Raw genomic sequence first — 26,650 nt, forward strand, 5'->3', positions numbered from 1 at the left:
TCCGAACATAGCAGGTTCAAACCTGGCAGAGGTAGTTGGATTTTTGAAGTCCATGCGACACTCTATGTTGTACAGTGTTGGCATTTCAAGGATCTCTGATAACACATTTGGTGTTTATGCGTCAAAGTTCATTAAAAACTAAGCCAGATGGCATCAAATTGAACTGTCTGCACATGGTAGCTGAGGCCATGCAATTATTATTTAGTATAATATTCCCTTTTTTTTTAAAATGTATATTGGAGTTTGTCTTTCCTTGTTTCAATTTGTATAATAAGGAACATGAATTAAAATTTTCATTCCAAAATATTAATTCTTCTGTTTTTCACATTTGATTTATACTATTTTGGAGTTAAAACGTTCCACTAGGTTAGTAATCAGAAAGTCTCTAGCTTGGCAGTGATATATAATGCCATGCAATAATGTATGTTATAGCTTAAAATGAAGTAAATTTCCTAACAATATTGTTGCAAAAGTAGTTAACATTACTGGTTCTTGGGTTAAATTGCTGCCCCATGTAATTGTTGTATATTCACGAGAGATGTTTCTTGGTTTCAGGAAATACAAGCGGAGATCTGGAGCGTGTACCCAGAAGGGTACAAAGTTTGAAATCAAGATGGCAGCACTTGTGTACTTGCGGGCTAAAAGACTCTTGAAATCTTTTGCAATCAGCATTAACGATGCTCTGGCTGGTGATTTTGACGATATAGTTCTTACTTTTAACAGTGGTTCCAAGAAATATGAACTGCTAATGCAATTGAAACATCTTGATAGAAATGTTGCCAAAGCTGCACTAGCTTCTAAAAGTGGAAAATTAAGCTTAAATGAAATGTTCTCCTCTGTCAAGAGCAGATTTATTCCTCCTACTCCTGCCCCCAAAGACACAGTCTGCATATTGTTTACAAACACAGCTGTTAATCTGGGAACCTCCCAACGTGCCAGTAACATAGACCCCCTTGTGACTGACTTACTGTGCACATCAGACACTGATTCTGTCCTGGAAGTGAACATAAATGATGAAGTTTGCACCACTTTTAAAGAACAACCTGGAGCAACAGAATTTGTGAGGAATTTCTTTATTTTTAGTTCACAAGTTGATGTTGATCATCTAGATGAAATCATTAAACAAGAGTTTATTAAATTCACCTTCAGAATAATTCCAAATTACAGAAATTTAGAGATAGTTTATCTTGATAACATAGAGACATATTGGGATATGACAGGAAAGGTACCTTATTTGACAGAAGATTGGGGGAAATGGAGTTCAATTCAACATCTGCTTACTGGAAACAATATCTTGTTACCACATATTAGATTTGATGAACAAATATTGAACACTCTGGCTCAGAAATTGCTTGATTCAAACCATCAGAAAATTCATGTTGTGTGTCGTGATTCTAGTGTCTTGCTGACAAGTATGAAAGTGAATCAAGCCCTTGTCAAACTTAGGAACCAAAGACATCTCTTCACCAGCACTGATGAACAGAAGGAAAATCTGAACATTGTGTTAAAGTTGTGGGAAAGTAATTCATATGATATTCTCACAATAGGTTGGAATAGTAGCAACTGTACATATAAGCTAGAAATTGATGAGAACATATTTCTAAAGAAGCAGAAAAAACTGATTCTTATTTCTGATGGCAGAAGGAGTATCTCTGATATTTTTACTGACAGGCTAGTTGACCGTTGGTATGATCTGGATGAGGCTTTCTCATTTTCACAACTAGATAATTCATTTCAGGAAACTGTGCTTAATCAGCCAATAAATTTACAAGGAATAGAAGTAAAATTGTCTGATTTAGGAGTTAGGAAGGAGCTTCTTAGTGAAAGTTTGATGTCATTTTTGAACTGTGGAAACATTCAGTTGGGTCGCAAACTTGAATTTCCTTGTAAACGTTACATTCCTAGAACTCTGTGTAAACAAGTTGCTATCAAAAAAGATATTCTAGGAGTGGCAGAAATTCCTAATGAGGTATGTGTTGAGGGTGTAACAGATGAAAAATTGAGAAGTGAGATTAACAAAGTTAGAATGTCAAAAGATTTAGGTAACTTCCAGGAACCTACTAAGGTTAAGTCTGTTGCTAATGCTGGTATTCGTAGCCAACATTCAGTGGATCCCATTCATACATTAGAAATGAAAGATGACATGCTTTATTGGAGATGTTCATCTGGAGATCCAGGCTATCTGTACGAGTTCTTGAATGTTACTCAAGGGGAGATAGAAGATGTTAAACGTTTCATAGAAAACTGTAAGACTTCAAATCCTAAAGAAGATGTTCTAGTGACAGCTGGAATGAGAAAAGTAATAGTTGCAGGTGAACCTGGCATAGGGAAATCTGACCTCTTTCTGCATATTGCTCATAAATTGAAAGACTTATATCCAGCTTTTTGGGTTATACCTTTAAATTTGGAAGATGTAGCTAAGTACATGAATGAGAAAGAAAATTGCATTGTTAACAAGGAGAGTGTATTCAGAATGCTGACATCTGCTACAGATGTTCAGGAATCTCCTGTTGAAAAGACATTTCTTGAAGAAGCTATTGAGAACAGTGGTAAAATATTCATTCTATGTGATGGATTTGATGAAATATACCCAAAATATTCTGAATTAGTGCTTGAAGTTTTTAATACCATCTTGGAAACCAAATTAAGTGGATTATGGGTATCATCCAGACAGGCTGCAGTTGATAAGCTAGAAAATTGTCTTCAAGCAAAGGCATTTTCCCTTGAGCCCTTCACCAAAGATGAATCATTGAGATACCTTCGTGATATTTTGGGATGGGATGATGCTAATAAGATAATTGAATTTATTCAGAAAAGTACTTGTGATGGAACAAATCCTGTGAGTAGTTACCCTCTGCATTTGATGATGATCTGTGATTTGATTGACTCGGGTGGATTTCCAACTAATGGCAAGCTGTTGAATCTCTATGAAATGTACAGAAGTTTTATAAACATCAAGTTAGAGAAATACCTGGATAATACAGTGAAGGACACACATGTGCACATGAGACACATCTATGCTAAGGTATTCATAGAATCGCACATGATTTGTTCAATAATTGCATTGGATATTTTAAATGAATTGCAAGAGGAGCAGAGAAACAACATCCTCAAGGATTTTTTTAACAATTACAGGGAGATTGTTCGAGGAGGCCATGAGAAAACTGGTATTATTGATGGGCTTTCTGAGGATGATCGGCCACGGTTTGTTCATCGAACTTTTGCAGAATATTTTGCGGCATTGTGGCTGGTAAAAAACAAAGATAGTAATTTGAAGTATATTGGTAAAATTATTTTTGACACTCATCAGAATGTGCTACGTGCCGTATTCAATCGATTGCTGGCAGAAAATTGTCCAATTCATCTTGCTGTTTTAGACAATGATATTTCGGATTTATGTGAGAGATTAAAAAACCCTGATTTGGACAGCAAGGATGGTGGTGGACGCACGCCTCTTCATCTGGCTAGTTTGAGCGATGACAAAGTATCAGTTAAAATGATGGAGGAAATTTTGCACTACCAACCAAAGCTAGAAATCAGAGACAAACTTCTGAACTCTACTCCTCTTTATTATGCAGTTAAAGCTGAAATGTGGGATGGAGTGAGGTTATTACTGCAGCACGGAGCCCATGTGGAGAACAGTATTTCAGAATATTCATATGTGGCAGATCTCAAAGAGAGAGTGAGGTTTAAGAACTCTAGATTCACCACTTATTTAGATTTAGAGTTTGAAATAAACTGGCCCATTTTTGTTGAATATAAAACAATTCTCCATTTAGCAGCAGTCTCTGGATCTGAAGATTGCATCAAAATGCTGTTAGAAAGTAGAGCAAAAGTTGAAATGAGAGATGTTAATGGGAACACTCCTTTGCATGATGCTGCTAGCAAGGGAAGGACAACAGCAGTAAAACTGCTATTGGACAAAGGAGCTTGTTTCACCGCAGCAAATAAGTTCGGTGATACTCCCTTGCATATGACAGTGAGATTAGGACACAAAAGCAATACCAGTATAGTAGAATTGCTTTTGAATCGTGGTGCAGAGACCAATGTAAAAAACCAGGATGGGGATACACCACTTCATGATGGAGTGAGGTATGGAAATGAAAACCTTGTAATGCTGCTGTTGACACATGAAGCAGATGTAAGGGTTCAAAATAAGGATGGTAACACTCCTTTACATTTAGCAGTCAGTCGGAACGGTTCCGAAAATGAACTCATCGTTAAATTACTGTTAAACAGTGGTGCAGTCACTGCGGCGGTAAACAAAAATGGAGATACTCCTCTACATATTGCCATAAAGAAGCACAATTTAAGAATGGTGTGGACATTATTGCAGTATAAAGCATCCATAAGCGCGACGAACAAACATGGAGACACTCCATTGCATGTAGCGGCCAGGGAACAAAAAAAGGAAACTGTAAGTGTAATAAAACTATTATTCCAAAATAGAGCACGGGCTAATGTGAAGAATAAGTATGGAAACACACCTTTACATGTAGCTGTCAGATACAGTAAGTTAGATGTGGTTCAACTCCTGCTTGACAGACGTGCATCAACTACAGTCCGGAACAATAATGGGGAGACCCCATTGCATGAAGCTGTCAAGGAACTTGATTCAGATATTGTGGAACTGTTACTGAAAAATAAGGCTTCTGCTACTGATGTCAATAAGGAGCAAGATACTCCCTTACACATAGCTGCCAAATACAGCAATCCAAGGACAGTGGAATTGTTGCTGAAGTGTGGAGCAAAAACAGGTGCTGTAAATAAAGATGGAGATACTCCATTGCATGTTGCTATTGGTTTCAGAAATAGGTCCAACGAACATGCTGCTGCTGTTATAGCACAGTTACTTGGGAGGGACAAAAGTTGTGTTTTGATTGCTAATAATGTCGGTGACACACCTTTACATATTGCTGTTGAGAAGAAAAATTACAGAATAGTAGAACTCCTGTTAGAGAAAGGAGTAAACATGAATGTAAAAAATAGAAATGGTGACACTCCATTGTCTATTGCAGAGAAGTATGGATACAAAGAAATTGTAAAATTGTTGCAGGATTATGCCAGTAAATGTTAATTTTTGTGAAGTGTAGGACTAGAGTTGTGTTCAAATTAAGAGCTTAATCTGTTTACCAAATGTGAAAGATTGGTTCATAAAACAGACCTTCATAGACAAATACAGTAAACAGAGGACAACAAAAATGAACGTGTTAAGCGAGAAAACGTACTACTGAATGTACGAATAAAAACTATCCAGCAGGGATATGGAAACACTAGATATGATTTTTTCCGACAAGAAGGCATTTTAAGTCGTGTATCCGAGAGTACAGTAAAAACTATATCTACCATTTCTCAAGATGGGAGGAAAGTATTAAAAGGTGTGAAGAACACGAGTGAACAAATATGAAAAACCTTTTCTGCTGGGGATTATAAAATAATAGTGCACTGAATGGTGTAAAAAACACCAAACAACAAATCTGAAAACATATGCACGGGGGCCATTAAAAATATCCAAGTATTATTGCAGATCCCACTTTTCTAAAACAAATGTTAGCAGAAGTCTTTTATTTCAGAGCAGTGGGTTATAAAACATTATTTTCTCGTTGCAGTCTTAGACAGTGAATTGGAGGTTATATTCAGCCATGTGCGACTTGGACAAAACATTGAACTGTAAGGTAATACGTATAGTTCAATGCGACAGAATGATTTTGGCTGCCATTCGACCAGGTCGAATTGATCGAGTCGAAATGCGAAGGTGCGAGTTCAACATTCGCGACCTCTGCACACTTAAAGATGCGGATGCCAGTCTGAAAGATTTTAATGTTGTCTTCCTTAGAAAAGAATTTCACGTTTTTCCGTATCCATACCTAGGCTATCACACTAGTCAATTTCACACGTATGTTCCTGATCCAAATATAGGCTACCGGTACCATATCACGCGAAAAAACTTCACTGTACTACTCAACACAAAATAAATTTCTAACTTCTGAATGGAATGTGAAATACAAGCACAAATAGACTCGCTGTGTTATTCAGCAATCTTCTTGCTAACCGGCAAGCAAAATTGAACATTCCTGAGGCTACCAGCTTGCTCCCAAAACGTGCAACTTACCCGTGAAGTTCAGGAATTTAAGGCCTTTTTCCATTATCATACAACTGTGGCGACGGATCTTACCCGAGTTGGAAATTTCAAAAGGGATGACAACATTTTCAGGGCTAGGAAAAATGTGGTCGTACTAAGCGGTAATAGCGAAAATTCGTGAGGTATTTTTATATAGATTTAATACGATGAGAATCGGGACTTTGTATTTACGACGTTCTAAGCGTGAAAACGTGTTAATGAGGAACGCACTAACGGAGTTTCACTGTAGTAGAAATATTGATTAAAACCATATTCAAATAGTACTGAGCTAACTGGTGAGGAATGAGATTATGCTTGGTTTCAACAAGATTCAGCAATACCTCGTACAGCAGCTAATTCTTTTACTGTAATGAGTGAAGTGTTTGAAGACAGGCTGATGAGTGAAGGTTTGTGTCCCACTCGAAGCCCTGTTCTTACAGTGTTTGATTTTTTACTTGTGGGGAAATCTATAAAATAAAATGTACACCCTTACACATTAGAAGAACTAAAACTTAACATTCAGTGCAAGATTGAAAGTAGTTCTCTAGCAGAGCTCCAACAATGTTTTCAGAATGTGTTTAAGCATTGGGATCTTTAATTAGGGGAAAAAAGGGCGTCATTTCCGTCACCTTCTGCAAGGTAAGCATGTCACTTATCTGTATCTACAGTACTGAATTTGTAGTAGTACAGTAGTTTGTATAGTACAATCACTTCCAAAAACAGTCTGTACCGAGACAACTTGCTATAACCACTGGTAGGATCTCACCCACCAGGAGGTCTCTATGGCTGTCAGCGTTTTAATTAGAAAGCACTTTATGTTGTAATACAAAAACAGAATGAGTTCTATGAGTTTTGCAATTGTCATTTAGTTGTAAATGTATTACGTACTTTATTTTCTATGAAAGTTTACATACTTATTTTCTGTGAAAGTGAACTAATTGAACAAATCAAAGAAACTTTTATATAAGTGAGAATGAGTCTTCCTTTCCACATTTTTCTGAGTCAGGTTTGTTGTCTTTTTTCAGTTAGGAAGTATGCCAAAAATGAGTATGGTAAAAAATTTCCACAGGAGAACAAATTTTCAGTGGCAGTTCTCTCGAGGGAAACATTCTCTTTCCACACTTTTGTGGAAAAATACCTTTTTTCTTCTATTCCTGTATTCCATATTTAACTTCTCACTTTCCTGCTTTTCTTCTCTTTAGTTCCTTTTTTTCTGGTATGTTTATAGTCATCTAGCCCCTTTTTTCACTCATTCTTATTACCCTCATCTCTCTGCTCCTCTACTTCTTGTCCTGTTATCATTTTCTAATTATGTTCTTAGTTCTCTCATCTTCTGGATATCTTGTTTCTGAACTTTTTTAGTCCAGTTGTGTATCTCCGGGTCAGTCTGATTACAATTTTGAGTGGGTATCTGGGTATTTTTGATCAAATGATTTGTTCTCTGTTAATTCTGATAAGCGTTCATTACTGCATGTTTAAAATTCAATGGAGAGGACTGCTATAAATTTTGAAATATTGTAGTGCATTCTTAGGGAAAAAGTGTCATCTCTGTATTTCTTTATAAGTTTAAGGTTTCTAAGTGAATTAAAATATGCTTTGTATTTCCAGCTGTGAATGTAAGCTGTGTATTTTGAAATGAATTAGGCTGGAAAGTTTAATTTGTATACTACTCAAAATGGAAATATGAGCACCAAGAAGGAATAGTTGTACTGATGTTGGTACCATGTAGGTACATAAATTGTGCCAGTTTCAGGCTACTTGGATTGGTCTCAGACAAACTGCTTCCAGTATTTGGAGCACAATACAACTTAAAGAAACTTTTTCCATATCAAGGTCATTGAAAGCATCACAAAACATCTACGGTAGTTCATATATGCAATATCAATTTTCTCCACCAGAAAATTATGGGAAGCTAATCTTTGAAGGTGATTTATAGCAGATATGAGTTACATTTCACAAATTGGTGGTTGTCAGAGGTAGTGATGTTCAGTCTGAGATAGGATCCCGAGGTTTCTCAAGATTTGCATAATGACTTGTAGCTCACGAGAGATATTAAGAGATCTCGAACTTTCTTCCTGCTTTGTCTTCCCCATTCCATAAACACATGTTACCTGTTATTGATGAGGTGTTACATAATCTGTAAAGGATATGCTTTGTGACAGTGTATGCTGCAGTAAACTTGTGATTTATGTCTTAAAACTCTTGGGGTAAAGACGTTGTGTTGACTGACTAGAGGCCATGTTGGTGGTTTTAGCAATTGTCTGTGGTTGTTTGTGTTTTAAACCGTTCATGGTACTTGGTTTGATCTCTGTTCTTCATATACAGTATGTGACTTTTGGGTTCATTCATCTCACAAAATGAGATCATCACAGCAAACTAAGTCATAAACTACATATTTTACAAACTACATGACATTATTAGCATTGTAATGATGAAAGAAGCCAATCTCAAATGTTCATTGGTTTATTTTTTACTTAAGCATGTACACGAGCAGAGAGTATAGAATTTTAAACATAACCATGTTTATATGTGACCTTGCCCGTGACTGTGAATTAATTCATATGAAATAATTAAAACTGTTATCAGTCACTTTTTTTATATTAAATATTAACTCTACAACGCCTTTCAGAGACTCTGCTCCATTACCACCTGATGAAAATTGTAACTGGTAATAGTTTTAATTATTTCATAAGTATAGAATTTGTCTATTTGAGATGCTTTGTTTGATGTAACATGCCATCATATTGTAATAGTTTGTCAGCAGTTCTAAATTTTGTGCATGGTTATATATTGCAATTCACTATCGGCAGCCCTGAAGATGGTTATCCGTGGTTTCCCATTTTCACACCAGGCAAATGCTGGGGCTGTACCTTAATTAAGGCCATGGCCGCTTCCTTCCAACTCCTAGGCCTTTCCCATCCCATCGTCGCCATAAGACCTATCTGTGTCGGTGCGACGTAAAGCCCCTAGCAAAAAAAACCAAATATTGCAATTGATGAGTATCAAATTAATTCATTTAGCTGAAGGAGGTCTCACAGACTGAAACATATACTGATATCTACAGTAAATATTGAGTGGTGGAAAATATAAAACATTCCATTTAAAGGAAGAATTATTTTATGCTTATATATTGTTGAACAACAATTCAGAACTCAGGCAGTGTGTTGCCATAATGACGGAATTTTGTCCCGCTAGTGTTCTTTTTTACATTACGAGATTCTCAAGATCTGTAACATCAGTTTTGAGTGAGATCATTGCCTTCTCTAGTCAAAGGACACAAAATGATGAAAGACTTTTAACTTGTACCATGAACAGTGAGCCTTGTAAAACTTCGCTCATGTTGTTCCCTCCTTGTACCAAATTTCATCTGGATGTGACCAGAGCCTCCCCTGCTAACCATGTGACCTTGCCGCGGTGGGGAGACTTGCGTGTCCCAATGAAGCAGATAGCCGAGCAGCAGGTACAACCATATCGGATGGGTATGCGTTGAGAGACCAGACTAACGAATGGTTCATCGAAAGGGGATTAACAGCCTTTCGGAGGTTGCAAGGGCGGCAGTCTAGATGACTGATATGGCCTTGTAATAATACTCAACATGGCTTAGCTGTAATGATACTGCTACACGGCTGAAAGCAACGGGAAACTACAGCTGTAACTAACTCCCGAGGACATGCAGCTCTCTCTGTATGAATGATGTACTGATGATGGCTTCCTCCCGGGTAAAATATTCCGGAGGTAAATTAGTCCCCCATTCGGATCTCCGGGTGGGGACTTCACGAGAGGGGGCCATCATCAGGAAGATGGATACTGACATTCTGCGAGTCAGAGCGTGGAATGTTAGAAGTTTGAATCGTTGTGATAGGTTAGAGAATCTGAAAAGGGAGATGGATAGACTAAAGTTAGATGTAGTTGGTATAAGTGAAGTACGTTGGGAGGAAGAACAGGATTTTTGGTCAGGTAACTACCGAATTATCAGCACAAAATCAAACAGGGCAAATGCAGGAGTTGGTTTAATAATGAATAAGAAAATAGGGCAGCGGGTAAGCTACTATGGCCAGCATAGTGAAAGAATTATTGTCGTCAAGATAGGCACCAAACCAATGCCCACCACAATAGTGCAGGTCTATATGCCTACTGGTTCCGCGGATGATGAGGAAATCGGAAGAATATATGAAGAGATAGAAGATTTAATACAGTATGTAAAAGGTGACGAGAATCTAATTGTGATGGGAGACTGGAATGCAGTGGTAGGCCAAGGAAGAGAAGATAATACATAGGAGAATTCAGATTGGCACAAAGGAACGAAAGAGGAAGTCGACTGGTTGAATTCTGTACTGATCATAATTTAGTCCTTGCCAATACTTGGTTTAAAAATCAAAAACGACAGCTGTATACGTGGACGAGACCTGGAGACACTGGGAGGTATCAAATAGACTTTGTTATGATTAGGCAGAGATTCAGAAACCAGGTGTTGGATTGCAAAACTTTCCCAGGAGCAGACGTGGATTCTGACCACAACTTTTTGATCATGAAATGCCATCTGAAGTTGAAGAAATTGAAGAAAGGAAAGAATGCAAAAAAATGGGATCTAGACAAGTTGAAAGAAAAGAGTGTGAGGGATTGTTTCAAGGAATATGTTGCACAAGGACTAAATGAAAAGGCTGAAGGAAACACAATAGAGAAAGAGTGGATAATCATGAAAAATGAAGTCAGTAAGGCTGCTGAAGAAATGTTTGGAAGGAAGAAAAGATCAACTAAGAATCAGTGGATAACTCAGGAGATACTAGACCTGATTGATGAACGACAAAAATACAAGAATGCTAGAAATGAAGAGGACAGAAAAGAATACGGGCGACTAAAGAATGAAGTGGATCAAAAGTGCAAGGTAGCTAAGGAAGAATGGCTGAAGAAGAAGTGCACGGATGTCAAAGGTTGTATGGTCCTCGGAAATGTAGATGTTGCATACAGGAAAATCAAGGAAGCCTTTGGACAAAGGAAATCTAGTTGTATGAATATTAAGAGCTCAGATGGAAAGCCACTTCTAGGGAAAGAAGACAAAGCAGAAAGATGGCAGGAACATATCCAACAGTTGTATCAAGGTAAAGATGTAGATAATTTGGTTCTGGAACAAGAAGAGGCTGTTGATGCTGTTGAAATGGGAGAACCAATTTTGAAGTCAGAGTTTGACAGACCTGTGAGCGGCCTAAATAGGAACAAGGCACCTGGAATTGATGACATTCCCTCTGAATTACTGACTGACTTAAGGAGAAACCAGCATGGCAAGATTATTCAATTTTGTGTGTAAACTGTATGAGACAGGAGAAGTTCCATCCGATTTTCGGCAGAATGTTGTTATACCTATTCCCAAGAAAGCCGATGCTGACAGGTGTGAAAATTACCGCACCATTAGTTTAGTATCTCATGCCTGCAAAATTTGAACACGTATTATTTACAGAAGAATGGAAAGACAAGTTGAAGCTGAGTTGGGAGAAGATCAGTTTGGCTTCAGAAGAAATGTAGGAACACTTGAAGCAATCCTGACGTCACATCAAATTAAGATGAACAAGCCCACGTACATGGCGTTTGTAGATCTAGAAAAGGCATTCAATAATGTTGATTGGACCAAGCTATTTAAGATTCTGAAGGTGAATAGGATCAGATACCGAGAACAAAGAATTATTTACAATCTGTATAAAAATCGGTCTGCAGTGGTAAGAATCGAGGGCTTTGAAAAAGAAGCAGCAATCCAGAAAAGAGTGAGGCAAAGCTGCAGTCTGTCCCCCCTCCTTTTCAGTGTTCACATAGAAAAGGCAGTACAGGAAATCAAAGAGGAATTTGGAAAGGGAATCACAATCTAAAGGGAGGAAATCAAAACCTTGAGATTTGCCGATGATATTGTTATTTTATCTGAGTCTGCAGAAGATCTCGAGAAGCTGCTGAATGATACGGACGAAGTCTTAGGTAAGGAGTACAAGATGAAAATAAATAAGTCCAAAACAAAAGTAATGGAGTGAAGTCGAACAAAGGCAGGTGATGCAGGAAATCTTAGATTAGGAAATGAAGTCTTAAAGGAAGTAGATAAATATTGTTACTTGGGTAGTAAAATAACTAATGATGGCAGAAGTAAGGAGGACATAAAATGCAGACTAGCACAAGCAAGGAAGAGCTTTCTTAAGAAAAGAAATCTGCTCACTTCATACGTTGATATAGGAATTAGAAAGATGTTTTTGAAGACTTTTGTGTGGAGCGTGGCATTGTATGGAAGTGAAACATGGACAATAACTAGCTCAGAAAGAAAGAGAATAGAAGCTTTTGAAATGTGGTTTTACAGAAGAATGCTGAAGGTGAGATGGATCGATTGAATCATGAATGAAGAGATACTGAATCAAATTGGTGAGAGGAGATCGATTTTTGGCTAAATTTGATGAGAAGAAGAGATACAACCTGTGACAATAAAGTTTAGTGAATGAAGTCAGAACTGTCAATCCTGCAACACTGGTGACACACAATGCTGCACCTGCGTAGCAGCAGGTTTTGACCACCTGCTCCCAATGTTGTTCAGTTGAGCATCGTGTGTGTGCCGTGTAAGACCTGTTTGACACAGTGCGTGTTTAGTGCGTTGGTTCTGAACTGCAAACAGGAACATGAACGACCAAAAGATCAATGCACAGTTTTGTTTTAAGCTTGGCAAGACACCGAAAGAAACGCATGCGATGCTTGTTCGTGTTTATGAAGATCAAGCACTGTCCTTGAAGTGTGTGTACGAGTGGCTCGCCCGTTTTCGAGGAGGCTGGGAAATTATTTCTGACAACCTCCGTAGTGGAAGAATGGCAACCGCCATCAGTGATGAAAACATTGAAAAGGTGAGAACATAAATCACGAACGATCGGCGATTAACTGTGCGCATGATAGCGGATGAACTGCGGATTAACCATGAATCCATGCGACAAATCATTACTCAGAAGTTAGGGAAGAGGAAAACGTGTTCTCTTCTTGTGCCACATCACTTGACTGACGATCAGAAGCAGGCACGTTTAGTGTCTTCACAGGATTTTGTTGAAACGGCGGATGCGACACTAAATTTCTTGGACTGTATTGTCACTGAGGATGAAACCTGGTGTCTCAGGTACGACCCTGAAACGACATGGCAAAGCATGGAATGGCGTTCTCCGTGATCTCCTTGTCAGAAAAAGGTCAGAGCCGAAAAGTCACGCATCAAAACGATGCTCATCACTTTTTTTGATAGTCAAGACATTATCCACAAGGAATTTCTACCTGAGGAAACAACGTTGATTGTTGCACTGTATATTGACATTTTGACACGTTTCATGAAACGTCTACGCAGGGTATGATCTCAGTATGCACAACAAGGTTCATGGTTTTTTGTCCTTGACAATGCTCACCCACACACAGCCAATATCGTCAAACAGTTCATGGCAAAAAAGGGGGTGTTGCAACTTGAACATCCCCACACTCGCAAGATCTCAATTCTCCAGACTCCTATTCCCACGACTCAAACTTGCTTTGAAAGAAAGAGATTTGACGATATTCCTGACATCCAATGAAACGTGACGAGGCTTTTGAACGCCATCCCAAAGGAAGCCTTCTTGCAAAGTTTCCAGGACATGTATCGCCGATCTCAGCAGTGCATAGTTATGGGAGAGGACTATTTCGAAGGACAGTAAGGTCACTGTCGTGAATTGTTCATCTATGTTGATAGTACAGGACTATTCACAGAACTTTATTGTCACAGGTTGTAGAATGGTAGGACACATCTTAAGACACCCAGGACTTGTTCATTTGGTTTTTGAAAGAAGCGTAGGTAGCAAGAACGGTGGGGGTAGACCAAGGTATGAATATGACAAGAAGATTAGAGCAGATGTAGAATGCAATAGTTACGTAGAAATCAAAAGTTAGTGCAGGATATGGTGACATGGAGGCTGCATCAAACCAGTCTATGGACTGATGACTTAACAACAACAACATGACCAGAGATGAACCAAAACCTGTCATCACATCCACTCCTTCATGGTGTTGCAATTTGCATAGTCGCCAGGTGGATTAACTTAACTCTGAGAATATTTGATAATCAGTTATAATATGGTGACTGTGTAACAATAGAATTCTCTTGGTGGTTAATGTGAAAGCTTTTAATTTATAAAATAATTTAAATAAAAACATCAAATATTGTCAACACTATTAATTTCTTCTCCTTTTTATCCCTCCTAACAATGTTATGAGATTATAAGCAGAATTAAGACGTTAAGCAAAACAAATTGCTTGTCTGCATTTTCTATTTTATTTTTGTATGTGGATTATTTCATATATTTTTCATTTTCTTTGTAATTTCTTTTGAATGTTCGTTCTTGTATTTGAATATGTCAGACTGAGTTTGTATTGTATTAGAGTTAAAAATGCATGCTTAAAGAAATACTGTAAGTAGGCAACATTTATAGATTGCTGTTGTAATGCTGTACACTATTTCTTAACAATAAAATCTTAAAAACTATCAGTCGTAAAAATGTTTTATTACATTATATTCATTTCAGCAACAAAATAAAGAGAAATGTATTTGAGGTGTCTTTCACTGCATGCTAATACATTGTTATATGACATCTGTGTAAAACAAAAAAATCTTGCAGTATAATCAGAGTTTGTGGTTTATAGCATGTTAAAGATAGTATTTTGTAATATTAAAGCTTTTGTGATTTAACATTTTATAGCAAATTTGTTTAAAATTGGAATTCTATGTAATCATGTAAATACTATACCATTTTGATCAAATAATAGAGTTAAATTACATAATGTGGTTCACTGTTCCCATTACTATTAAACCAGAAACCTTTAAGAGAAACGAGAAAATCAGTAAAGATAGAAGAACAAAAAAGTTTCAATATATTCAAACTTTTGTTGTATGCAGATCCATATTTGCATTTAATCAGCTTTGAGACAACCCAGTATGTGGGTTGTTCTGAAATCCATTTATTTCCAGAAAGACAACTCAATGCGTTTTCCTGAGCTGACATGGAATAGGAGGATCAGAATGTCACATAAGCTAGCGTTGGACCAGCAGCAGCAGCACCACTACTCTGGACTGTCACACTGAGCTGGGAAAACCTTGTCTTCCTAAAGGTTCAAAGGACATTCTTGAACAGTTAATTAGGAAGTTCAAGGCAACCTGCATGTACATCTGAAGATGGACTACTGTAACAGCCCATCCTTTAGGGCAAGGGAAATTAATAATAAAATTTAATGTTTTATTAAAGAAAAAAAAGTTCTTGTTTCTGTCTCCTCGCAGAAGGTTGGTGATCGTAATGAAATATTTTTTCCTGTTTGTATTCCCCATATCAGAGGTGCTGTATCATGGATGTCAAAACTCTGTTGGAGGTTCTTCTGCATCCAGGATAATCTTTTCCACACACATCCATGTTTCCCTTCTGTATTGTCTTCTATGATCACTTGTACTAGGCTGTATTTACAATTTCAGATGTGCCCGAAAAAGGCTGCTTTTCTGTGTTTTGTGATGATTATGATGTGACATGATTTCCTCGTATGACAGAGTACCTCCTCAGTGGTGACATCGTCTACCCATGGTATCTTGAACAATCTGTGATACATCTGCATTTCAGAGGTCTGCAGTTGTTTCATTGACAAAGCTTTTAGCTTTACAAAGGAAAAAATTAATTTATCCTCCTAATTCAATACAAAAATTCCATAATTAGATGGGGCAATAAAATTCAAACGTTTTGACTCGTTTGTTTTTATTTCCGTCATATCTCCTTTGCTTTTCATTTGTTCCTTCATTTTGTTTTCAGCACTCATCTAGCTTGTATTATGTAGATTACTTTAACCCCCCCCCCCCCGCCCTTATTTCACTGAAGATGGCTCAAACGAGTCGAAACATTTTTTAATTTTATTGCTCCATCTAATGATGGAATTATGTTTTGTATTGAATTAGGAGGATACATTTAATTTATTCCTTTGTAAAGTGAAAACTGTCAATATGGAATGATTCTAATATTCTGTAAAGCTTTTAATGTCATACCTACGACACCGTAAAGCAGTACCGGTAACACACAGCACTTCACAACACTGAATGAGTTGCGAATCGGAGGTCGCGGTTGTATACAAGATGTTTTCATATCAGAAACATTTCTTGCATTGTTGATTTTGGTTTTAAATTCTACATCCAAATCCCAGTCATGTGTTAGCCAGCATTCTAGGTACTTGAAATGTGAGAACCTTCCAATCATGTTTTCGGCCTGGGTGTTACCAGCAATAGCTTCGGTGATTTTCAGCTTGCTCATTACCACTAATTTTGTTTTCTGAATATTTTATTTGGAGACCTAACTCCTTGCTTTCGTTACTGATGCTGTTCAAAAGGAATTATAGGTCTTCTAAATTGTCGGCAAGTATCACCATTGGAATTAAGAACTAATGTTAGGTTTAATGGTCCACCCAATATGCACATTATTTACATAAAATTGTCCATCACTACTTGCAAAAAAAAAAAACCTTCAATGTTAAAAAAAATTGCAAGAAGTGATGGACAATTTTATGTAAATAATGTGTATATTTTATGAAAATGAAAATCCACAGCCTGTTTCCAGTCATTCGACCGGGTCAGGAATGGAATGAATGCAATCCCCATCTAGCGGCAAAGATAGGAATTGCGCCGGCTGCCAAAGCCTGTCGCACTCCTCTGGGGCAATGACTACTGAATGACGGATGAAATGAAATGATATTGGAGAGTGTTGCTAGAATGAAATATGACAGGGAAAACCGGAGTACTCGGAGAAAAACCTGTCCTGTCTCCTTTGTTCACCACAAATCTCACACGGAGTGACCGGGATTTGAACCACGGAACCCAGCGGTGAGCGGCCGGTGTGCTGCCGTCTGAGCCACCGAGGATCTGTGTATATTTTATATATAACTATTAATATAACTATATAATTAATATAACTATTAATCCAAACTGAGTTTCACTAATGTTTTCATCTCCTTTTCTCCATATTCACTTCCAGAGCATGACTCTGTAGACCTGTTAGCCTGCAATCACTGCATCGGTTAGAATTTGGTTTCTTTGGTTGGCTGGTGAAGGTGGATTTCAGGCAGTAAACTGGGATGTTTCCAGTGCTGTAGATGTGGTTCAAAAGGAAGTCATTGTTATTATCCATCGGTTTGAGTAGTTCTGCATTTATTTGGTTTGGTCCAGTGGCTTTGCTAGATTTTGCTTGGTCTAAAATTTTCTCCAGTTCATCCTTGATAATCTCTAGACCAACCAGTTCCTCTTCAAAACTTTGTTGTGAACAGAAAAACAGATTTGATTTCAACAACTTTTAAGAAAATTCTTAAGAACAACCAAAATATTTTCACCATCAGAATGTTGGCCAGCAGAATAGAGGTGATGGTATACAATTTATAATCACTAGACTGCATGTCAAAGAGCCTCTCTGTAGTGCTCATGTGGAGTGAGGGCATATGATGCTGTTGATATTGATTCGCCTGGCGGATGGGAACATAAAGCCTTGAGCGGAGTTAGTGCTATTCGACAGGAGTAGGCTACAGTAAGTCCCAGCTGTGGGTTTCACCCTCTCCCTTCCTACTATCATATATCACATAATTCATTTCATCTCATTAATTCCTCTGATGAGGTTGACATCAAGAAGGGCATCTGGTTGTAGAAGCTTGCTACAAAGATTCATCTCACTTCATACCTGACACCTTACAGAAAAGGGACAAGGGCTATACATACAAACATAAATTTTTTGATACCTTCTCATAAATACAAAATTAGAATATGGAATCTGAAGTGTAAAAAATACATCATGTTAACTGGGAAAGTTCAGAAACATTTTGTCACATTTCTACATTCCAAAGTATGTGTGTATGTATTTATTCCAAAGTAACTGACATTTATACCCTCTGGCAAACTAATGAAAGTGCAAATTGTCAACAAATCACGAGAGCTCAAGCAAATTTCAATTTCTTGATAAAATCTATTTTAACATTTTTATGGTTGGTTGTGTGTGTTAGCCATACATAACGAGCTGCAGATGTGAGACTATACCAGAGGGTAGATGTTGAATAAATAGTAAAATCTAGACCTTAACTTCAGACTGGGAGGTTTGCTAGATATTCACTTTTGGTCCCCTACTTACAATTATTTGAGAATGTTAATATAGTTAATTTGAAAAGTTGTAGAAAAATAATGATGCTAAATATATCTACAAAATCGTTGAGTAGCCTAAATAATTTTTGTCATTACTAAACCACTGCATATCTCACCTGAACTCAAGAATATAGACTGTGTTCAGAACTGAAAAGGCATCAGCTTTCTCCCACAATCCACCATTTGAGAGAATGCTTAATAGTTTCAATAAAGCTCTCATACAAAGTAAGAATCTAGACTTTACATTAACAGTTAATCAGTTTATGGTTAATTTTGCTGCCTCACTCAGAGAGTTAGCCATGCGGATAGGGTTGCACAGCTGTGAGCTTGCATTCAGGAGATGGTGGGTTCAAACCTAAGTCCTGAAGATAGTTTTCCATGGTTTCCCATTTTTACATCAGGCAAATGCTGGGGCTGTACCTTCATAAAGGCCACAGACTCCTTCCCACTTCTAGCCCTTTCATATCGTCGCCGTAAGAACTATCTGTATCGGTGCTACATAAAGAAAATAAAAAAGAAGTAAAAACAACTCGCACCCATATATAATGAATAGAATGATATCAACACTAAAAGTGCAAAAGGTTGTATGCCAAAATTTTGCATTTTTTAAATTGGTGCTAAAATGTGGTGTTTTATGATGACCTGGTGGCAAATTGTCATGTCTTGTACCATGTTAGAGCACCTGACAAACAGCTTACAGAATTTTGCAAATGTGGCTCCAACTCCAATCATACGACCCACTACTTGTATAGATGTTAACATGTTTTTTTGTAGTAGTATGGAATTGTTAGTTCATTAGTGCACTTTTTTCTTTATAAACATCCGCTGGCTGAGTTTCGGTAGCTCACTTCTAATGGTGAGTCAAGCCTGTTGGAATGGCTGTCATATCTATCCACTTAGGACATCCATTGAATGGAACTAAATTGTGTACTTCCTCATATAGCCTACCCCTGTGTTCCCTCAGGGTGTCAGTAATCAAGGTTCTCACAGTGAGAAGTTCAGTACAAATTCTGTGGAATCATTTGTATTGTTAATTATTAACAACTAGGAGTAGATGTAGATTTAAGAAGCAGTTTAGCATATAAATAATTATTAACTTAGGTTATTTTAAATTCAAGCTGGTATTCTTTGTCATATGGCAATCGCAGTGGCAGAAAGAAATTTAAATAAATAAATCAGTGTTAGCAATGATTTTGGCGAGTCCCTCCATTCACTGCCAGATAATCTCTCAGGATTTATCATCCATTTGTTGGTCATCATACGTTCCTTTCAACACGATAACTCCTGTGCTGAATTTACAAAATATTTGAATACCGGTATCTTCTATTTAAATGAACCTGAATTTATGGTAATCACATTCAGGAGAATAGAGAAAAATCTGAAGAATCAAGTGAGCCCAAGAAGTCTGCAGCAGAACGGTAGTGCAAGAAAGTGAGGATGTCTGCGCAACGGGATGTACAGCCCAGCATTTTTACCAAGTATGTTGAGCATGTGGACTGGGAGTCTAATGCAGAGATACAGCAGTCGCTCGGGACCTCTCGCAGACCATTCCTAACCACCAACATTTCATGGAGGATGCCTGGCTCCATGGCTAAATGGTTAGCGTGTTGACCAGGGGTCCCGGGTTCGATTCCTGGCAGGGTCGGGAATTTTGACCATAATTGGTTAATTTCGCTGGCACGGGGACTGGGTGTATGTGTCCTATTCATCATCACTTCATCCTCATCATGACGTGCAGGTCGCCTACGGGCATCAAATAAAAAGAACTGCATCTGGCGAGCCTAACTTCTCCTCGGACACTCCCGGCACTAAAAGTCATACGCCATTTCATTTTTTTTTTCATGGAGGATGTTGGGCAACCGGGTTTGACTGGACTTGTTGCCACATCTATTCTCCGGACCACCTTTTGAGCAGACTAAAGCGGAAGTGAGTGTATAGACCAGGGGATGGCGCGGGCGACAGGGGCAGCGCCTTCGGTGTTGTCACACGGTAGGTGTGCGGGCAAGGGGGGTGCGCTACTCAGAGTGAGTTTTGGCAATGGTGCAATCAATGCGGAGCTGCCATACTTACTCACTCAGTGGATGTCTTGAACACGTGGGTACAGTTTCAATCACAGTCTGTTTAAAAAAAACAGTGAGAGAATTTTATCAGTGTGCTTCGCTTTAAAAAAAACAGTGTATGTGCGCATTGTGTGCTAATTCATAATTCTTGTAGTCTCTTGTACGTTTGTAGGTTTCTTTTTACTCGTTATTGGATATTATTGTGCAATGGATTCAAACAAAAATTCACCAGACTGTTATCAGTTGAAGAAGAAACACAAGATTTTTACTTCCGGCGAGAGAAATATGATTCCGTCTGTTTATAAGCATTTCCGACGGCGGGATTAGTTTACCTCGTCTGCTGACCTCGGTTCTGATTCCGACTTGGGTGTGCAGCCACTCGATAGTGACACCGATTAATTACTGCGGCACAAGGTAAGGTGACGCTGAAACCTCCTGCATAATAATAATAATAATAATATATCGTAATATTTTTATAAAAATATATTTGTAATAACGAATTTATTGAAATTGTACTGGACAAAGCGGAGGTGGGACAGGTTTTCGCCTGGATCCCCAATTTCATCTGTCAGTTCCAAGTTAATTCCAGTACGAGTAGGCCCATACGTAATCCTCACTTCTCTCCCGTCCGGCTCCATGGCTAAATGGTTAGCGTGCTGAGCTTTGGTCACAGGGGTCCCGGGTTCGATTCCCGGCAGGGTCGGGAATTTTAACTATCATTGGTTAATTTCACTGGCACTGGGACTGGGTGTATGTGTCGTCTTCATCATCATTTCATCCTCATCACGACACGCAGGTCACCTTCGGATGTCAAATCGAAAGACCTGCACCTGGCGAGCCGAACATGTCCTCGGACACTCCCGGCACTAAAAGCCATACGCCATTTCATTTTTACTTCTCTCCCTTTTTCATAAATCACCCGTGAGTAGCAGCTCATTTCTATCAGAAATCAGGCCATATATTTAGATAATAATAGTGAATAATAAAAAAATATATATACTGTTTATTGATAATGATAATAATAATAGTATGTAATAATATTTTATAGTCCGCCTCTGTGGTGTAGTGGTTAGCGTGATTAGCTGCCACCCCCGGAGGTCCGGGTTCGATTCCCGGCTCTGCCACGAAATTTGAAAAATGGTCCGAGTGCTGGAACGGGGTCCACTCAGCCTCGAGAGGTCAACTGAGTAGAGGTGGGTTCGATTCCCACCTCAGCCATCCTCGAAGTGGTTTTCCGTGGTTTCTCACTTCTCCTCCAGGCAAATGCCGGGATGGTACCTCACTTAAGGCCACGGCCACCTTTTTCCCTCTTCCTTATCTATCCCATCCAATCTTCCCATCCCTCCACAAGGCCCCTGTTCAGCATAGCAGGAGGGGTCGCCTGGGCGAGGTACTGGTCATTCTCCCCAGTTGTATCCCCCGACCCAAAGTCTAAAACTCCGGGACACTGCCCTTGAGGCGGTAGAGGTGAGATCCCTCGCTGAGTCCGAGGGAGAAGCCAACCCTTGGAGGCTAAACAGATTAAGAAGAAGAAGAATATTTTTATAAAAATATATTTGTAATAACTAATTTATTGAAATTGTACTGTGAAATTGTAGTTAGTACATTAAAATTGTGAAAGCCTCCGTGGCTCAGGTGGCAGCGCGTCGGCCTCTCAACGCTGGGTTCCGTGGTTCAAATCCCGGTCACTCCATGTGAGATTTGTGCTGGACAAAACGGAGGCGGGACAGGTTTTTCTCCGGGTACTCCGGTTTTCCCTGTAATCTTTCATTCCAGCATCACTCTCCAGTATCATTTAATTTCATCTATCAGTCATTAATCATTGCCCCAGAGGAGTGAAACAGGCTTCGGCAGCCGGCTCAATTCCTGTCCTCGGCGCAAGGTGGGGCTTCATTTATTCCATCCCTGACCCGGTCATTGACTGGAAAATTGATTGTAGGTTTTCACATTAAAAATGTCAGTAAATTTATTGTTTAAAGATGTAAGCCGTTAAAACACTGTATGGGATTCTAACACGCATACGTTAATGTATTAACTATTTTAAATTATTTCAAGGTTCAATCCGTGAGCTGTGCTGTATTATAGTGGTGGAGTACAACTTTGAATCGCACGCCAGCTCATTTGGCAACCACGGCGAGTGTGGCGAGACAATGACGTCACTTCCGCTTTAGTCTGCTCGATAGGTGGTCCGGAGAATAATTCGATTTACTTCATTTTTCTTAGAAAGACGTATTCTAGGCCATACAACTTGCAGCTGTGCCTCCAGCACAGCCCATCCATTTTTATGTATCGGTTGGAGAACTGGAAATTATCGTGCTACGGGGCACTATAGACTGGAGTTTCCGACTGAGAACACGCATACAACGCTCCATTACCAGCACTATTACGGATTATCCTGGTTAAATAAAACAAATATTAATATAAACTATAGGAACAACCATAGATAGCCGGGCTGAGTGGCTCAGATGGTTGAAATTACAATTAAATTGAAATAATAAAAAACGTAGTTCAACCTATTCAATACAAATAAATAAGAAATCTAGTGTTACATTCCTATTTAATTATAAGCGGAAGCGGTACCGGTTCCGACCCCAATCCGGGTCATCATCAGCCGAATAAAACGAAAAAACAATGCATAGGTAAGAAAGAAATTAAAGAACGAGTCCCCACAAAAACAGTTGAAGAGGCAATATAAGACAACGGGGATAGGCACTGTAAAATCCGGAAGAATCAGGTAGCATATCCGCCAGTATCGGTCACAGGGAGTTGCACGAGACTAGCAAGTTCCTTACCAAGAAACAGTTCCAAATGTCCCCGTTAGATTGCGCCACTCTACGGAGATTACTTCATTCCTACTTTCCTCCATTTTTTAAATTTACAAGTTTCATTTACGTTGCACTGACGCAGATATGTCGTACGGCGACGATGGGATAGGAAAGGGCTAGCAGTCGGAATGAAGCGTCCGTGGCATTGCCTGATGTGAAAATTGGAAACTGTGAAAAACCATCTTCAGTGTTTCCGATAGTAGTGTTCGAACTCACTATACTCCGAATACAAGCTCACAGCTACGCGACCCTAACCGTACGGCCAACTTGCTGGGTTATTTCTTTTCCATGCCATACCAGACCACCCACAATATTACCAACATTTTGTTTCAATGGAAAATAGGACGCAAATTTTCATTTCAAGTGAGGGAAAAGTAACTGTGCCAGGATGAGTGGCTCAGACGGTTGAGGCGCTGGCCTTCTGACCCCAATGTGGCAGGTTCGATCCTGGCTCAGTTCGGTGGTATTTGAAAGTGCTCAAATACGTCAGCCTCGTGTCACATTTACTGGCATGTAAAAGAACTCCGGCACCTCGGCGTCTCCGAAAACCGTAAAAAGTCGTTAGTGGGACGTAAAGCCAATAACATTAATATTAAGAGCAATTGTAGTTACAGTGTATAATTAGCCTCTTATTCCTGGGTTGTAATTGCCAGATATATTGCAGTTTTAGTAGGAATGTAGTTCATTACTTAACGATAATAGTTTCTTCTTATTTCTGAAAGCTATATAAATGTGATATCAGCTTCAGATACCACTAGCCCCGACTGTTACTTTTAACCATAGACATTACAGAAATTCTTCTTTTTCATTATTGAGTGGGCTCATTCCATATTTTTCCCATTAGTGTAGCCTTTATATCTTGTTATATTTTAAGTTAAGGTTATAATAAGGGCCGATTGCAGAAACGATGACTAGTTTTAAGCCTTAGACATCGTCTACCTAAACAACGTATAAATCGTTCACTATCTTCCATTGCATAAACAATGTTCAGTCGATGTTTAAAGAGACATCCCTTAAAGTTTCAATTTTGGTTTGAAAATGGAGACAGAAGTATCTTTCATGTAACTCTTTGCTTGTCGCAACCAATGAAATTCGTCGGTGCGCGCGCCGAACGTCAGTCAGCTGTTTATCTTCCTACACATTACTCAAATATGGCTGAGCATGACTTGCCCACAGATAAGAGTATCGCTTTCGGTGGAAATTAATCCCATAATATTATCGACAGCAAAGCGACACGCCACCGTACGGGGAAGTGTAGCTTTCATTATAGCGTTGTTACAGTGAGTGTAATCTACTCATAAATGCGGTAGCTTCGACGAAGGGAAGATGAAGCAATAGTAATGTGTAACCACTGATCTCTATACATGGATAGCTGATGGCAGCTCTCCGCTGCAGGAGAAAGTACGCCAAAGTGAGCGCGCAGTCCGCCATGTTGGTGTACCCATCCAAGAGCTCTCCTTATGGGGAAGCAATGATAATATAATAAGTTTTAAATCGCAATTAATGGCGCATTGGAATAATTAAAAATATAGAGACATGTTCACTCAAAGCATAAGGACATTGGGAACACCGACACGTCATTCCGAGGTCAGTAAATCTCCGGGATAGCAATAAAAATGAGTGAATAATAACGGCAGACAAATATTAACTTAAGTGTTGAATACATGCAGTTAGCGATCGGCAATACAATACGAGTGAAAAACAGTTTCGGGAAACATTAATGTAAATTTTATACATGCATGCCACGAAATTATGCATTCTTACGGGGAGGTATGACTGAAGTTTTCGTATTTTGAGCCAAAAACTCGATTTTTATATTTATTCATACACAAATGGCTCTATTCTTCCCCTTTTAAAAAATGTTTTTATTTTAGTAATTCCGGCTTGTTTAAAGCTTGTAGAAGCCATTTAATACGAGGCCGCAGGACATTTAAAAGCCCAGAACAACAACCACTTCTCCTGTAACGGCATAATGATAGTTTACTGTGTGTTTTTCGCTGCATATTAAAGTATTTCGCGGCGTATTTGCCCAACACCTCCTAGATATATAAGGCCTCACAACTGTTCTGGGAATATACTGTGACGTCAAAATCGGGAGGCAAGCTTGAACCTTTTCAGTAATAACACAGCAATGAGTTTGGCCATGTAACGCTGAAATTAGAAGAGTTTTAATTCGTTTAATGGTGCCAATTGTTAATACCGTTGTACGTAATGGTACTGATGTGTTGCGTACTCAACTTTAAGGAGAATTCCGGCAGTGATAACGAAGTGCATGCATTAAGTTTACGAAAGACGAGGTTATGCGGCAGATATGTTTACGTGCAATTCCAAGACAAGACTACAGATTTACTAATAACTCAATGGTGAGTAACTATTATTATTACATTCTCACACAATCATAATGGGTATAGGCCTTTGACGTATTTAACTACACGCAACAGCTGGTGATATGTAGGCATATTTACTCTTCAATGATATAAGGTTATGTTAGATCACAATCATGGGATACATTATTTCAACGGTATTATTATTATTATTATTATTATTATTATTATTATTATTATTATTATTATTATTATTATTATTATTATTATTATTATTATTATTATTATTATTATTATTATTATTATTATTATTATACGCATTAAAACATACCACCTACAGGAGCTGCTGGTGTAGGCCGATTCACTCTGTAAATGCACGAATTTCGCTCACGATGATACATTATTTTATAGGTATGCCACAGACATTTCAAAGTCGGTGATATTTTATGGGAAGTAACTGGTACTGATCCTGCCAGAATGTGACTATAAATATGACGGGCAGTTGGAAAAGATATAAGCCACTGCTGTCTCTGACAATCATGGTATTGGAAGAGGAGTAGTTAAAAGAACCAGGCAAAAATGTAGAATAGAAAGGAGCAATAAACAGAGCCATTGAAGATAGTACATATCTCACACACAGAATTTCAACACAGCTGAAACGTACAATAAACACGTTGTTACCTGATGGTTGTTGTACTGTGATGAAGGGAACGTAAGTAATTTTTCTGTACGTCGATACATCAAGGCAACCATACTGCATGGCATATGTAATCATCTTATAAGACATGGCCTTTATTCTAAACGGGTTTTATTAAAGTAAAAATATTTCTAATGTATATGTGGACAAAATTACTAATATAAATGCGGTATATTCTTTAGTTACAAAACATCATAGCTGCATCACAAGGAATGAGTGTAACAATGTGTAGAAAGATTCAATAAATAAGTTAATTCTAGTCCTAGTTGGTGAATTGGACACCGAGGATGATGTCCCCACAGTTACTTTAATAGCCATAGTTAAAACATTTCTTAGTTCATAAAGGAGTATGTGCATGATTTTCTTGTTATTTGTTCAACCTTCTGTCTGATATCTCCTCATGTTTACAAATTTATGGCCGACCCCGTGGTGAGGGGATATAATGCCTGCC

At 38.5% G+C, this 26,650-nt stretch overlaps 1 protein-coding gene across 1 annotated transcript in view; it reads left to right on the plus strand.

The window, feature by feature from the left end:
* The window catches only part of LOC136883101 (uncharacterized), a 67,000-nt gene extending 51,701 nt beyond the window's left edge, over positions 1 to 15,299 (plus strand). The window contains exon 4 of the mRNA XM_067155287.2: positions 556 to 15,299. Within this exon, the coding sequence (XP_067011388.2) occupies positions 556 to 5,077 (4,522 nt within the window). The 3' untranslated portion in view covers positions 5,078 to 15,299. The remainder of the gene's footprint in view (positions 1 to 555) is intronic.
* The last annotated feature ends 11,351 nt before the right edge of the window (positions 15,300 to 26,650 follow it).

The sequence above is a fragment of the Anabrus simplex genome, chromosome 11 (assembly GCF_040414725.1).
Source record: "Anabrus simplex isolate iqAnaSimp1 chromosome 11, ASM4041472v1, whole genome shotgun sequence".
In the NCBI taxonomy this organism is placed as follows: domain Eukaryota; kingdom Metazoa; phylum Arthropoda; class Insecta; order Orthoptera; family Tettigoniidae; genus Anabrus; species Anabrus simplex.